The 17,265-nt window shown below is 32.8% G+C and overlaps 1 protein-coding gene and 1 pseudogene across 2 annotated transcripts; one reads left to right on the forward strand and one right to left on the reverse strand.

The window, feature by feature from the left end:
* The first annotated feature begins 244 nt into the window (after positions 1 to 244).
* Positions 245 to 1,026, forward strand: LOC104751431 (protein SMALL AUXIN UP-REGULATED RNA 51). Its single transcript, XM_010473369.3, has one exon. The coding sequence runs from the start codon at positions 378 to 380 to the stop codon at positions 705 to 707; it is 330 nt and encodes a 109-aa protein (XP_010471671.1). The 5' UTR covers positions 245 to 377; the 3' UTR covers positions 708 to 1,026.
* A 4,798-nt stretch (positions 1,027 to 5,824) lies between these two features.
* LOC104751432 (protein SMALL AUXIN UP-REGULATED RNA 12 pseudogene) lies at positions 5,825 to 6,728 on the reverse strand (annotated as a pseudogene). The gene has a single exon (XR_015583753.1). The product of XR_015583753.1 is annotated as a protein SMALL AUXIN UP-REGULATED RNA 12 pseudogene (transcript).
* Positions 6,729 to 17,265: the final 10,537 nt, after the last annotated feature.

The raw sequence follows: 17,265 nt of genomic DNA on the forward strand, positions 1-17,265 counted from the left end.
AATTCATATTCAAACAACAAACACATCATAATCTCCTCAACGCCTCGATATCACCATCACCCTCTCTCTCTCTCTCTCTCTTTATAATTAATTATTTATGCACACATACTAATAATACATGTTGTGGATGTGTATAAAACTATAAATCTTCGTAGATACTGTACAATTTTAAAAAATTCCTGTATATTCTCTTTTTTTTCGTTAAAAACTTAAAAAAAAAAAAAAAAAAAGACGAGTTTCCACTCGCTCAGGCCTCAATAAATACCCCTCAACCATAAGTCCATGAGCCCTCCCTCACTCTCTCTGTTCTCTAATCACGCTCATCCTTCATTGTTGAAAAAAAGAAAAGATCTTGAAGAGATCCTTTTCGAAGAGAAATGGCGATGAAGAAAGCAAACAAGCTAACGCAAACGGCGATGATTAAGCAAATCTTGAAGAGGTGCTCGAGCTTGGGGAAGAAACAGAGCAATGTATACAGTGAAGACGAAAACGGATCTCCTCTTGACGTGCCTAAAGGCCACTTCGTCGTCTACGTAGGAGAGAATCGGGTCAGGTACGTTGTGCCCATTTCGTTTTTGACCCGACCCGAGTTTCAGCTTCTTCTCCAGCAAGCAGAGGAAGAGTTTGGCTTTGATCATGACATGGGTCTCACTATCCCTTGTGAAGAAGTCGTTTTCCGATCTCTCACCACCTCCATGCTCCGATGAACATATATCTTTTTTTTTAGGGTTTTTTTAGTTAATATATTTTGGAGATTTGAGATGTTTTTAGGGGAAACAGAGGAAGCTGCTGAGTAAATGCTTCTCTGTTTTTAGCAAAACTTAGTTATGTTTTTGGTTAATATGGGTTTAGTAGTTGTATTAGAGTGAGACTAACCCTTAGAAAAAACAAACCTAAATGAGAATGATTACTATTAGGTTCTCTTCTCAGATTTACTCTCTCATGGTGGTGTGGTTTGTTCAATGTTGTACCCTGTGAGAGACTTCTTTTTAATATTTGATGAATGAGAGACTTTTATTATTATCAGCTTAAGGCTTTGGTTTTTTTTTATTTACTTGATGTGATTTTCTTTCTACATCTTGTTGTTGTAAACAAGTTGTGAATACGTGATAATTGAAATCTAGTCACGCGTACTCAGTCAAATATCTCTGCGCGGAGTCAACATGTAGTATAATGTAAACAAATTCCCAAAAAGGTTCTGTTAAATTGGCGAAGCTAATAAAGCTGCTATTTTTTTAAGACTTGTAAATAACTGAGGGTGTTTAATAAATTTTTAAGTAGGCGTGAAATTGGTTACTCCATTTTACTACAGTATTTTTAGTTTGATAATTTTTTTTTTTTTTTTAAAGAAACCTCATTGCTGAGATAGTTTAGACTCAAAAAGCAAAGTACCATAGTCCTTGAAAACAGAGAGCAATAAGACACGGTCGTTCGTTACTTTCTAGAGTTTTGTCTCTCTCCACAAATTTACTTGTAATATGCATTCAATGTTATTTTCATATTTTGAATTTGTAAAAACTCCATAGTGTATTTTTTCTTCTTTTAAAGCAAAGCTGGTGTGTCTCTTTACAAATCGGCGGTTTTTAGCCGTTAAATCTGTTGAAATGACTTAAAGATAAAGAAAAAAGAATCTGGATGGAATGTTAGTTGCAGGATCGTTACAGTATAATAACTATATATAGGGTTCTTCTGGTATATGTTGAAAAATTGTATAAGCGTTAACTTTGTATTAATTACGAGATTGGAAGGTAATAATAAACACATACTGTATTAAACAAATTTGGAATTATTATTTTGGAAATAGAATACCTGTTTCTGTATTAAGTTAAAACTTAAAAGTTTTTATATGGACCCTAAAGTTGGGTGGTAGAGCAAAAAAGGTCGTAACTGGTATAGTATCTTACTATCTTCTGATAAATAGATGGATACATTTGAGGATATATTAATTTTCATTACACCTATAGGTATAGACAAAATTAAAAGCTATAATAAACTCATAACTCCTAATGAGCTAAAACCTATCTAGATGTTGATGTTCAACCGCTTAAAATTAATTAGCCATATGGCATTTACGTTTGGTTTCTTTATATAACCATACACACTTTTTCACAAATGTGTAACAAATCGTGAGAAAAATATATACTTTAAGCATAGAATCTACAAAAGTTTATTACAGTATGTGTGTTTTTTGCTTTGATAATTCGTCCCACTCTTCGGTAATAAAATCGGTTTTTGAAAATAGAAAAAAAAAAAAAAAAGTTTTGGAGATGTCAAAATCAACGTCAGAGAGAGAGAGAGATAAGCACATGCGAACGTGACCCACAACAGCTTAAGAAATCTCGTATACATAGATTATTTAGATGATCATGAACCCAACAAAAACAACAAGAGGGTTAATAATCCTCTAGAACACAGAGTGGTAGCTGATGGGAGCCAACTTCAATTATTTTTGGACGGCTTAGATAATAATAAACCATTAAAGCTTGACTTGTATCATGGGCTTCAAGATCACGATAAGATTCACCGTATCGTGTAATTGCACTCCCCCTATTATATGATGATTTGACATAACTACTACTACTACGTTATCCCTGCTTCTCTTTACCGTACTACGGTACTTTATGGACGGATGGAATTTTTCTTCGGTTTGCTTAATTTAATTATGAGATTAAACTCAGTTTGCATATTACTTTGCCACATATATTAGTCTTATAAATGGGTTTAAGATTTTGACACGTATTGAGAGTCATATTAGTTTTTCCGTTTTGTAGGTGAAGTTAGTATTTTCCACCAAGGATTGAGGAAGAACTATTGATAAGTGTTACGGAAGAATGAAGGTATCATTATCAATCATACATATCAGTGCTTTCTTTGAATTATTTTCCTTTTACTTTTTCTATCTTCTCCTAACCAATTGAATGTTATTTCCGCATTATACGCAAAGTGATAGTATGTCACAAATTTCTTAAAATCCATTTATTACCGTACGGATTTCATTGTTTTGATTGATGATAAAAGGCTTTAGTACGGGGTTTGAAGATGAACAATTAATAATTTGCTAGAATTTAACTAATCTCCTTTTCCTTATGGTCACCGACTTTTTATAAATAAAGATGTCTTTTTCCAAGGACGTTGTCTTTGTGAACGTAGAAAGCCTATAAAGATGTGATAATGCCTAATAGTTGTATGCGAATGGGTCGGTAAAGATATCACAATCCCACCAAGTCCGAAAGTGCTACATATCCACTAATTAGCATACCAAGGAAAAAAACACACGAGATGTTATCACTTCGTTTTTATATACATTTATAATGTTATGTCATATATACATACTCTATAATGTTTTGATGCAATAATAATCATGACTACATCAACCGTAAATTTCATTGAATGTAACAATATCATATACTAAATATAGCTGATTCTCTCTATGGTAGAATCAGATAAACTAAATTTATACGGCGATTGTCACCAAATTAACTAAGATAAAATAGAATTTGTACAGTTCATTTATATGGATTTTTTTAACTCTAATGACTGTATCTAGTATATATTTACACGATTAGAAGGATCAAAGCATGTCCATATTGGACTGGGCCTCTTGCGTCACCGTCAATCTCGATAAATAAAAAGGAAATCGGGTCTCCACCAAATCGAACTTGTAAATGTTGTTACATCATCTCTTAGGTGGCTCGTAATTATTGGTTAAGCCTGAGTGGATGGGTCTTTCCACAATAGACTTGGGCCGTAACATCCAGCCTTCGAAAAATCCTCCAAAGTCGACAAATAAAAAACTAAAAAGTGAAAGAATTTGACAAAGACAAAGCAATTTTTTTTTAGAATTGATCAATTTTGGGAATTTGATCAGTGATAATTCCGCTAGTTGTATATATTAAGCTGTTAACCCTATTTTGATTTATTTAATTTTTACTTCTCTCTTCTTATTCCTCTGTTTGACTATTATATATTCTGTCCCATGCATGTCATGAATTATTTGAAGTTACTATTGGATTAATGATTAGCCATGCACGAGGGTGTGGGGGTAGCTGAATGTGAAATGACCAAAGGATAAGGGTACAAAGGTAAAGCTAAACAAGCTTCTCTCATTGGGCCTCTCTTCGCTGTCCTTTCGAAAGAATCTCTCTAACTTCTCTCTCTCTCTCTCTCTCTCTCTCTCTCTCTCTCTCTCTCTCTCTCTCGTGTTCACGACTCTCATCATTATAATTCTAAATAATTGTTGTACTAAAAGGACATATATCTTCCTCGTTAATGACCTCCTTCCTGGCTACAACTATCTTTAACCCAACATTGTTCTTTTAACCATTTCGAGACTTCCTTGTCAAGTATATTGTATCATCACATTAATCGATCTATTTTCAGCCAAGTATCATTAATCAAAGCTAAATCGAGTAACTTCGCTTTCGCTCGTAAAAAGGTTTCTTCAAGTGTTGTTTGTTTTATCACCTCTTCAAACATAGTATTCATCGTTTATAGCTAATGTGTGGTAGATCCAGTCCTCATGGCGTAGTTTCGCTTCCCTAACTCGTGTTTTCGTTCATACTAACCCTAGATTCAACCTAGTGCATAATATTCCTAGACTAACGTGAGCGCATATATTTGTCCTTTATGCCGTCTCATTTCTGAAATGTTATGTGTGGTGTCGAATATGAAGCACAACATATGTTCAACATGTCCAATATTTGTGGATGCTAGAGAAGAAGGATCATGATGTCAATTATGTAATATTAACATTGAATACATCATGCCGAATGCGGTGATCAATATAATAATTTGTTAGAGCTATATAATAAATTAATATAGCTATATTGAAATAGAACATTGGATATTTTACTTAATTAAAACTGAGTAAGTTAATTAGACACTTTAAAACTAGCTCTACATAGAAAATTATACGTGGTAAAAGCAAATGAAATAATACAATATACAACGTTCTTCTCCTCTCAAGAACTATATATATACTTTCGTTTTAACTCAGTCAATAGATTTTTTACATAAAACTTTCAGGTTCATTGTTTAAATGTTTTCTGATAAATAAAGATAGAAATTTTCTTCCATATAAACTAGTGGGGGCTGAGAATGAATCAGACAAGAATCTAAACTATCTAATTAGCAAAAAAATCTAGGCTGTATGAACACATTCTAAAAACTAGAGTGAAGGTGATGACATTGTGTACCGTAAGTTGTACTGTTGGGAGAACGTGAAGGACAGAAAAAGCTTTTGTTGAGAATGAAAACATAACAAAGTGGCTATTTCCTGATAGTCTTTTCCTTCACATGACCTGGTCGGATTTTTTTCCTTTTCTTCTGTTTCCAATCACTACGGTCCAATTTCAAACAACTTTCGCCGAAGCAGTAGAAAAAATTGAATCAAAAGAAGAAGTAAATATTATAGATTTAAAATTCACACTAGTTAATTAGAAAATAACTTTATACTGCATGGGGATGTTAAAAAGAAAAAAAAAACTTTATACTATATGGTTTATTATTGAACATATCACCTAAAGTATTAATCTATTCACATGAATTCTTTTTTTTTTTGACAACAACACATGAATTCAACTACATAAAAAATATATAACAGATTCCAACTCTTTTCTGTGTACTAGAAAACAGTAAAGAGTATATATAATATATATATGATGTTAAAGTTTAACGGGTTTAAAATACTCATTAAAATACTTCGTAGGAACTGATTATGACAAATCAATTTATATATCAATTAAATTATGATAGTTATGAATCTTATGATCATTAGCTCATTTCTTTTTGAAGTACGAGTGCAATAGAATATACACGTTGTTGATTGTTAGAATATTGAAAATTTCTCCAACAATAATAATGATTAATTACTACAATTTAAATGAAAATCGCAGAATATACAACCAATTTAAAATCACACTCGAACCCGGGACGACTCGGTAGAATGACTCACCCACCTTTCACGGCCATCTCCGAGCCACCACAAATACAACTCCGCCGCCTCACCAATAAATAAATAGAAGAAGAAAAAAAACCACAACGAACCCGAGTCAATGACGATTATTATTTCAAAATTGGCTTCGATTAACATTACTCGTTCCAAGTCGAACCGGGTCCGAACCGGCTCTCGTTTTATTTGTTATTTACTCTTCTGTACGACGTCGTCAAAAGTGATCCGTTAAAAAATCACCAGACGGCTTTGTTGTCGGAGACGCCGTGAAGTAACGGCCGAGATTCGATCCATAGATCTATCTTGCTTCTAATCCCCACCACGTGGCAGTTCTTCTGAAAATCATCGGGACAAGTAAACCGTCTTGACCGTGTCGAATCAGACCGGGATATAAACCGAATCGATTCCTCGAAAACCGATTCTTCACAAGGGATAACCAACGGACCTTGGTTAACGAAACCGAACTCTTCCTCAGCTTGGACCAGAAGGTTCCTTAGGATGGGATGGTTCAGGTACGTAGCGCGCACCACAAATCTCCTGCAACTGCTTCCAACGTAGATCGCCACGTGTCCTGACGGTACATCTGACGGTACACAGCGGTTGAAAGAAGCAGACATCCTCGCTTGGTCGCGCCACCGTCGGAGCATCTGTCTCAGCCTCACAATGTGGCGGATCTTACTGCATTTTCCAAGACCTCCAGCCATCTTTTGTGTTTTTTTTTTCCGGTTAACTGATTTTTTTTTATCTGCTCTGTATTGTAGTTGTAGTGAGAGAAAGTGTCAGAGGGGATTTTGAGAGTTTGGGAGGGACGAGGTTTATATAGTAAAGGGTATAAGAAAACGCCACTCGTTTTTTGAGATATTTACGAGTTTACCTCCGTGGTCCCTTTAATTTAATTTGGCTCGATTCTTTTCGGTTTAATGAAATAAAAGATCAGTGTGATTGGGTAGATTACTTATTATTTCAGGGAAATTAATTGTTAAAAGATTTTGTTCAAAGAGAGATTAGATACGAATCAAATGATTCTTTTAAGAGGAGTATGATTTTTAGTATGTTTTTATCTTCTTAATACATTGGATGGTGCACAAAGGTTTTGTGATACAAGATATGACGGATTAGACGTGTGAATATTATTAATTAGTGGTTGATTATTGTTCATATGTATAATGATTATGCTAATGAATCTATTATCGATCATGGAAACAAAAAATAAAGAAAAATAGTGTCATTGGTATTTTTTTGTAAAGGATTGATTACTGTTAATTTGAATAAAAGAAGTGTCGCTTTTGAATAAAAAAGAGGTGGTAGGGAAATAAGAGCATGTGCTAGTGTTGGATAAGACGACCAGTCTTTGGAAAAGACTTCAAACATCACCTTTGGATTTGATTAGGATCATATTTAGAGGCACTTTCTCTCTTTGTATGCATGTTCTTGTTTGGTTTATTGTCAAAGTGTTCATATGTTAAAAGCAATTAACCTGATGAGATTTTTAGCATTGACCTGAAAGTGTAGGCAGACATATAGCTTAGTGGTTCATATCAACCACAGGTGGACACACGAATTCGGCTAATTATTGGTTCTGTCGAACGTTTGTATGATTCTTTAAATTTTTTATAAATCACCCAAAAATGTAATTATGCTAATTGGGATTGGACTTTATATATAGATCTAAGTGAACTATTTTGTTATTTTGTTAGGGGGAGATATTGGTTTGGGATTTAATGAGAATTTTAATGACTTTAAATAAAATCATATAAAAGTATAATCTTGCAAAATAAAGGATTCTAACAGATTGTTTAGAAAGTTTTTTAAAATCTTGCTGATTTGTATTTCCTAATCTTGTAAAATCTTTCATAAAATCTTGCAAACTTTCTCAAAAAATATTGGACAATATTTTCTTGATTATTCAACTCTTTTGTCAAAAAATAGATAAAAAAATATAAAGAGAAAGAGACAAGGAAGACATGGTGGGAGGTTAAAATCTCCAGAACCCTAATGCCAAAGTCATACTCGTTGGTTTTGGCTTTTATCAACAAAAAAAAACAGAGTATGAGAGATAGAGTAAAGAACATAATAATAAACGATTCTCTCTTTAATCAAACACACAACTTTATTGATATGAGAAACTGAATTGTATTACAGACATTGTGTTGTGTAATAAGAAAAGACATGACTCTTCATAAGACACAACATATAAATCATGACTCTTAACGTACTTAACTTTATGTTATACAAAACTCAATTATGTTTAACACTCCCCCTTAATTGAGTTTTGGTGTAGGATGTCAAACAAAAAAAAATTGAGTTACTGTATATGGTGCTCCGTTCAATGGTGCAGGTTTTGGGGGACGTTGTGTCGCCTTTGTAGATGCAAAAAAAGCACAGGCAACTGCTTTATATGTGAAGGATGAATATGAAAAGGCCCAACACGAGTTTGCTTAAAAAAAACTTAATTAAATAACAACATATTTTATATAACTTTTAAAGTCATTAAATAACTATTTAACTCTCAAACCAATAACCCCCTAAATCATATATTGACTACAAAACTATTATCCAAGAGAAACGTACTCAATTATCCAAAACAGATGATCAATGATCGTTGTTATCATATGCACCACATGAAACCACAATAAAATCATCAATGGACTTTGAAGAAGAAAAAAGTATATTTGGCTATTATGTACTTTTAAAATTAATAGTACATTTAAGTATAAGTTGATAGCAGATCTAAGGAGTATTATATTTCATTCAGATTTACTCAGAATATTAGAAAATTAAGTATCTAAAATATGTTGAGAGGAAAAAAGTTTGAAGAATATACATAATAGTAAATTAGTAACTGCTACATTTCTATAAAATTTGTTAGGTTTACTTTAATTTAAATATTTTTTTTACTTAACCTTTATAATTAGATTTATGGTTGAGCTTTTCTGGAACGTAACTTGAGAGAATACAACTAAAAATAGTAAGAAATGCTTACATATTTACTAATAATATGCACGTAAAAGTTTAGACACTCATGTATTTTTTGCTGGCAAGTCTACTTTGTATTCACCTATAATAGAAAATCAAATCTATAGATTGATAAATAAATCTACAGCATATATATCTGAAAGCTACCAAATATTTTAACTGCAAACAAACTGTTATATTTGTTACCAAAAATAAACAAATTGTTAAAACGATATCGTTACATCAAAGACGACTTTCTTCGAATAACTCATGCTTACAGGCGTGACTGATATGTTAGAGAAAAAAAGAAACTTATGCCTCATTATATATTTATATTGGAAGAAATTTATTATTGTTACATATATATATATATATATATATCAACAGAAGGTATACTTTTACATAATAGTAGAATAAAGAATTACTCAAAAGTCAAAACATGCATTTCTAATTTTCTTTCACATCAGTACCATAGGTGTTTTTATATATACCTCCAACTAAACAATGTCAGTTATTGTGAGTTGAATCATGACAACATGATAAGATATGAGATGGAATTCGACAAATCAAGCTAACGAGGATTTTAGAACATATGATGGCTCATCTTAGAGATTAGGGTTACGGGTATTTGAAATTATTAACATGGCAAGAGTTTACAAACTAACGCAGTATAATTAACCGAACAAAACCGAACAGGTTGTCTTTTGGATTTTAGGGAAAAAGGATTAAAGTGCTTTTTAACAATAGATTATATAAAAATACTTCAAGATAGATAGTTCGTGCTCGTACAAACAAGGGCCATTAGCCACAGCTGCCGCTTGAGGGTCAAAACCTTATAAATGTATATAACAAAACATAAAATACAGTCATTATTGTATTACACTTTGTCGTTTACGTATAAACTAATTTCGGCGCACGGAAGTGGGAGAATTTATGTTTAAACAACAATAAACAAAACCCACCACATGGGTAGCTGGGAAAAAAGGCAATTAAAATAATGTACGTAATTAAAAATTGTATAGTCAATTCAATACTATAAACATTTTAAAACTATAGTATAAAGGTTCTCTCACCAGTCGCAGTTAAGATTAACTGAAGATGCTTTTTGTTCACTGGAGAAATCATAAAATAAGTAGTGGTTTATACGAAACGAAAATAATGTAATACGGCGTACCACACCAAAACATTTATTTTTGTAGTGTACAAATGTGTCCATGCTTCCATGTGCGCGAATGTCCCCATCTCCAGTTATTTTTATCTTTTTAATTTTCTTAGCAACAAGCAGCCAACATATTTTCCACTTTAATTTACGTATTGATGTCTAGATTTATCTCAATATCGTACATTTTCATGAGATAAAAATGCATATTAAATCGTTGTCAGTATTTGTTACTGTCGGTCTAATCTGATGTACTTATTTCATCTTATCCTTCAAATTAGTCAGATTATATCCAGTATATAAAAGATTGTCGCCATTATTTTCCGCTCTTGCAATTAGATCAATCAACTAGTGTAAGAAAGTTAATTCACCTAAACAAATTGTTACACTAGAAAAATAATATAGAAATGGTGATCAATAATAATCCAATGTCCACACCTCGAGTTCCTATCACTCCTACATATCACATTTTCCGCATGTGGCATGATATATAATAATCTTATGATATATTCACTTATCATATTAATTTACTCGAATATTTGTTACATATATGTTTCATATATTGAAATAATAGTTTGAAAGAGATGATTGAATTACCTTATTTTAAATCTAAATATCGAATAAACAGTATACAAAAAAAACATTGAAATATTAAGAAGAGAGGTGGGTCCAAATGCATGTTATGGATGCATCCCCCCCATACGACGTAACGTTCTCACCCCACTTGTTGGGTTTTAAGGATCTTCTCATTTAATTTTCTCTTCCTAATCAAATCTTCATTAATGCTTCTGCAAGAATTTATTATTATTGGTTATAATGAATCCAATTACTCAATTATCTATAAACATATATAGAGGATATAAAATTACACGAGAGTCGATCGTATTCTACGAATCGGCATTGGGTTGTCTCTTTATGTCTCCATTCGTCAAATTGCATTAACATGCACCGATGCACACACAACTTGAGGAATATACGTATAGTATATTAGATCAAACAATAAGCTAAATCGCTTAATTTGTTTTTACTAGGACACAAATCTCATCAACTAATATCTCCGTGTGGTAATGTCATTTGTTGAAGCAACAATGTATCCATATAAATCTTTTAATTATACCATATTAGGAGAAAATTGGTACATTAATATATTTAAATTTCAGAGTGCTGTAAATTGTTCATTACAAATAAATGAATAATCAATTGATAACGTAAGTAGAAACGACGTCTACTAGGCGCTGAGTATGTCGATGTGGACCAATACTTAGAGAGATGACATGTCATTCTAAGAAGATGACGTGGCGTCCATAGTTTTTTATAAATCACGTTGACCGACTTGAGACCCCTCTTTCTTAGTCCAAGGCTTCGAGTGTGAAATATATTGACGGCGCTCCGTTGTACACAGTAAACGTTACGGACCCACGGAACATTCCGTCATCTTTTTTTTTTTTTTTTTTTTTTTTAAATATGAATTAAATACGTACAACAGTTTAGTTTATTTTACGCATTAGGCAGTGATTAGCCACAAGCAGAAGGGATGAACCTGATTAAAGTTTTGGTTTCCTCAATGTTTCTTATAATTAAGTAAATCTAGCTTTCACGTATTAGCTTTTTACTAGTGAAATTTGTCATTCTCCACTCACATTTCTTTTTTGAGAAACTGTTTATAACCAAGAAAAAAGATATCATGACGCGTAAAACACAAAAACATAAGTTTGGTTAATTAGTTTGCTATTTTGCTTTATAAAAGCCTATTTGGAGTCTCTTAAGTTTTTATTTGTTTAACTTTTATCTTTATGTTGCATTAACTCGAATTTGTAATCAGTGTTTTATTAAGTGTGAAGAACAGTACTGAAGACAGAGAAAAATGCACATGCAATGTTTAGGTTAATAAAGGCATTAAGACATGCTAATCAGGATTATGCTTTGGATTTATTTAGGCAAACGTCTTTCGGCATCTCTGACATCTTATCAGATTTCGCCACGTCTCTATCTTTCCTCATATTTTCTTTATTTAATAAACACAATATGTTAATAATATCTATTCAAATTAATGTTTTGTTTGATTGTTTCTGTTCATGGCTCCAACAATAGCAATTTGTACAAATCAGTGAAAATCTATTTTAAAATACAAACTCACTAATTCACTAATCGATAGATGAGTCAATATATGAAAGTTCTCAGATCTACGTTAATATTTTCCATTTTTCCTTATTGATAGTAAATACTAATTACTATTGTATTACGGTGTGTATATAAAATAACAACTAGAAAATTTTGGTATTTGTCAATCCAGGATCATCTAATGATATATATATCTATAGTACTATTCGTTAAGCTAAAGCACTAATTGTTGTTCTACCGATCCACAACATCATACTCAAATCCCATTTGGTGAAACTTTGAAAACTCATTCTAGAATTCGTAAAACTAACCATGGTCGTCAGACAATGTGTATTCTAATGGAATCAATTATTATAACTATCATACCGATACTGGAAATTGTAGTCGATTATTTTATAGATATTCTGTGGGTATCAAGAAGGTTTTGGCAAAAGATATCATAATTACTTGTTTATCTTTGTATGGTTTAAATGATAAAAGCAAAGGACACAGCCTTGCATTGCAATTATACGATGAGATCATATAATACTGGTTTTGGTAGAAATAATATTTGTTATGGGCGAAGGAATAAGTAGGCAGTGACGTATGTGATTTTCGAATAACTAGTTAGTCCTAATTTCGGACTTCAAGCATTAAGAGTTTTATAGTACGTGTTGCAACATTTTTCATTTTATTAATACATTTTTAATAGCGGAACTGGACCTTGATTGGTTAAAGACAGTAAAGTAAATGTATAATAATTAGCATCCAATTTATATAGGAAATGATTAGTCCTTACATTGAGTATACAAGTACGTCAAATTTAAGCCAGTCCATAGACCAGCTCATCAAAATGTTTGTCTAGGAATCATTAGGACGCTTTATTTCAAATAATTATTTTTTATAACATTATTAATTAAGTTTCTCATTATCCCTTAATTAACTTAATACTGTATCCTTCTTTTTCGTTTATATCATTGTACGTGTAACATGTCAGTGTCACAACAGTTCGCAACTCTTATTTATAACTCTAGGTAAAATTTTGAATATGCTTAATATTTCAAATCAGGTCATTAAAACAAGAATGGCAGTGTTTAATAATTTATATATAAACCAATACGAATTTCTAATATGTGTATATTTTCTAATGAGGAAATCTTATGTGACTTTGCTTGATACCTATTACACTACAAGTTTTATGGACAAAGAGAAGAATGAATACCATTCCTGAACAGCTAGTTGGAAAGGCGTGTTGGATAACTAGATTACTAGACTATGTTACTTACGGCGAAGTGTATAATTTAGAAATTTAAAATGACTGGTAAAATAGAGAATGTACTCAGTGTTGTAAGTTGTTATTAATGAACCAATGTGGCCATTACGGTTAATGGGTGTGCAACGCATAATAATAATACTAAACGATGGAAACAATGGTGATAGTGAAAATTTACTAACTATTTCTAACTAAAAGTAACTGAAAAAAATGGATCTTGATGGAATTGATCGGGTCAGTGTCAGTCTTCTCATATTTTATTCAACGGCGCAAGTATATACCATTACAAAAAAATAAACACTTTTTTTTTTAATAATGATTATGACAAATACGTTTATAGTGAATTAAATAGACTGACATACTATTTCTCCCTCAAAACTATCGTATCGTATTAGTTTTCCATCGATCTTTGACTTTTACCAGTTCTCCTTTATATTTATATCCTCCATCTATTTCCCCCGAATCCATACTTCTCTGCTTATTTCCCCATCTAACTGGGTTTACATGATTTTGGGATTAAACCCGATAGAAACTCATGTTAAACCAGTATGAAACCAATTTATAATCCGGGTAATATATCCAACCTGACCTGACTTCTTCTTCTTCTATTTTTCTCTCTTTTTCTTTAATTATCATTGCATCATGCTATCATCATAGGTGTCGTTCTCTTAGCCATTACTCACAAAGTAAAAATCTTAAACAACAATTATTTTTGTAAAATATAACACGTATGCTATTACTAAATTATAATTATTTTCTATTGATTTGAGAAGATCAGTAATGAAAATCAAATCTCATCTTTAGTCCCCATTTTCATCTTTGTTTAATATTAAATTAAAAAATGAAAAAAAGAAGTTGAATCATATCATCGTTTAAATTAGTGTAATGATAACGAGTTTGCGAACTGGTTATCATCACCACCGGATCGTCTCCTCATCGCTATAACCAGTTCGCAATCTCGTTATCATTACACCAATTCTCTCAAACCAAATTTGATTTTCTGAATTTTTTAGGGTTGTAAAACAACTCAAAATCAATTTGGGAGAAAAAGAAGAGGGCAATAGTGTTTTTAACTCCCTCTAATTAACCATGTGGGGTTATAGTTTAACCCTTGTAAATATTTCCGTCATTAGAGTTAACAGTCGTTATGTCGTAAGTATGGATCTATCGTTATTAATAAAATGAAGGTTTTAAAGACAACGGAAATTAAACCAGGTATTTTTTGGGAAATTTAATAATTAGAGGAATTAAACGGCCAAAAAAAAGTAGATGGCGTATTTTTCGGGTTTTTTTCCCGACTGCAAAATTGCACGAATTAATTTAGATGTGAACGAAGAATTATTTATATACTCTTATAATTCTATGATTGGGTGAGAAAGTTATCGAATCGTGGTTGTGGACGAAATTTTTGATGAATGTATCTCCTATGATTGGGACTGTGGAATTCAATGACACCACCAATATTACACATGAATCACACAACTAGTTGTTGAACCTTATTCTATATTCCCAATAACCTTCATTGTCAAAGCCTTTATAAAAATAATAATAAATTGTAAAAAAGTATATATATTAGTATTTGGTATGGACGTTATATATGGCGGTGAGTATTTGAACCACTTGATATAAACAGCAGTAACTAATCATTGGATGAGAGCTTTTGTATTTTTAGAGAATAATAATAATATAAGTATATAATTATATGATGGTGGACTAGTGGTTTTTATTTGGTGAAAGTGTCATCCGGTTGGATGGTTTAAGCGAGGAATCGATTTTCCCTATAGTCTATTCGTAGGCTGCACCTAATAATGTTTATTAGTATGAAATATCTAATACATATGCTAACACCAAAGAGTGTCTAAGGTAGTGGCTTAGCCAGTTAGCTTTGTTTCCTTAGTCAGAACGACTCATCTCTCCTTCAATGGGTACAATATTGGGTCCAGTGGACCAGAAAATGGAAAATGCAAAACAACATCTCCCCTATCATTTTTTTTTTCTCTCATTTTAACTAGAGAAGTTCATTACTTTATGGGTCCAGATTAAAAATTCTTCTGTTAATATTAAAAGAGAGATTCATTAACTCAAAGTCATAGAGAGGTGATTACATGGTACACGTTGGGTTTGAAGACGTAACGAAATAATTGTTTTTAAGAGATTGGTCATGATTATACATTGACTCTTGGTTTTTGGGGCAGTTAGGCACATGACATGACTGCAAGTAGAAACACTACGGGTGGTTGTGTTTGTGTAATAGAATGGCCGAATCGTTAAACAATATTATTTGGAATCAGACGTAAATAACTGGTAGAGTATATACCTTTTGTTTGGGTCACTCAGAATAACATAACTAATAATTAGTTAAAGGATCGCATGCAGAATGATCCTGCAATTACTATCCGTCATACTCTATCCAAGGCCTAATTAATTATTGTCTATTCGATCCTCTTATAGCCTTATGCTTACTTCGAGATTTTCCTATAACAAGGTTTAGAAGAACAAGTGAAGTAAACTTACCAAAGTAAAACCTTGGACATATGTCAATGATTGGGTCGTCACCAGTCACCATCAAGAATCGTTCTTGATCAAGACGTAGGGAGTTCAAATATCAAGTACAAAATCATTAATTAACTCTAACTACAAATCCATACTGACTTGATGATATAACAAAAACATGAACATATTTTACAATATCTAAACGATCCTTAATGAAGATAACGAGAAGATCTTGAGGGTCAGTGATAGACTTTAGTATCTCCAAATAACTAGTGTTTAACGATATCAATTAACCACAAAGATTGTAATCAAACGAGATCGGGAAATGTAATAGTGTTTACAACTCTAGTCTCACCGGAATTACAGAAATCACATCAATCTCTCAGGCACATCGCTTGATACAACAATTCACAAAATGAGACATGAGAAACACAAGAGACTCAACGGATCTTCTAATTCGAATTCCCAACGGCAAAACTTCTTTTTCATAAAGAGTCTTTGCTTTATTCTTTGACTTCTTCTGGGTCCAAAGCCACATCACCATTGACTTGTTGACCAGTCCCTTTTCGTATCGATACTCCCGTCGCCGAGAACGAGCTTGTCCAAGAATCGAACTCCGGTCCACGATCCTGCCACTTGATGAGAAATTCACACACCCTAGTAGCTGAAAAACGCACCTCGAGAATCTTTTTAGGAAACCACAACTCTTCCTCAAGAACTTCTGGTGGCTCAGAACCCTTCCCACGACAGCCTTTAACTGAGAAACACGAAATACATCATGAATGCGTGAAGTAGCAGGAAGTTTCAAACGATAAGCGACTGCCCCAATACGATCCACAATCTCAAAAGGACCAAAGAATTTGGCAGCCAGCTTATGACAATTCCGACGAACAACAGTCATCTGGCGATATGGTTGAAGTTTCAAATATACCCAGTCACCTACCACAAACTCAACCTCCCGACGTTTCTTATCAGCTGACTTCTTCATGATATCCTGAGCCCTCTACAAATTGGCTTGTATGCGAGTAAGCATCAAATCGTGTTCCCTTAGCTGAACCTCCAAATCCCAATTAGATGTAGACCCAACCTCAAACTTGAGTAAATGAGGAGGATCACGACCATACATCAACTTAAAAGGAGACGTCTTAATCGCCGAGTGATAAGATGTATTATAAGATAACTCAGCCCAAACCAGAAAACGATGCCATGTGCGAGGGTAACTAGAAACAAAACCTCGGAGATATGTCTCGAGACAACGGTTAAGAACTTCCGTTTGGCCATCCGTTTGAGGATGGTAAGCCGTACTATACTTTAACTTAGTACCTGACAGCCGAA

This window comes from Camelina sativa, chromosome 16, assembly GCF_030686135.1.
Source record: "Camelina sativa cultivar CO46 ecotype springtype chromosome 16, ASM3068613v1".
Lineage (NCBI taxonomy): Eukaryota > Viridiplantae > Streptophyta > Magnoliopsida > Brassicales > Brassicaceae > Camelina > Camelina sativa.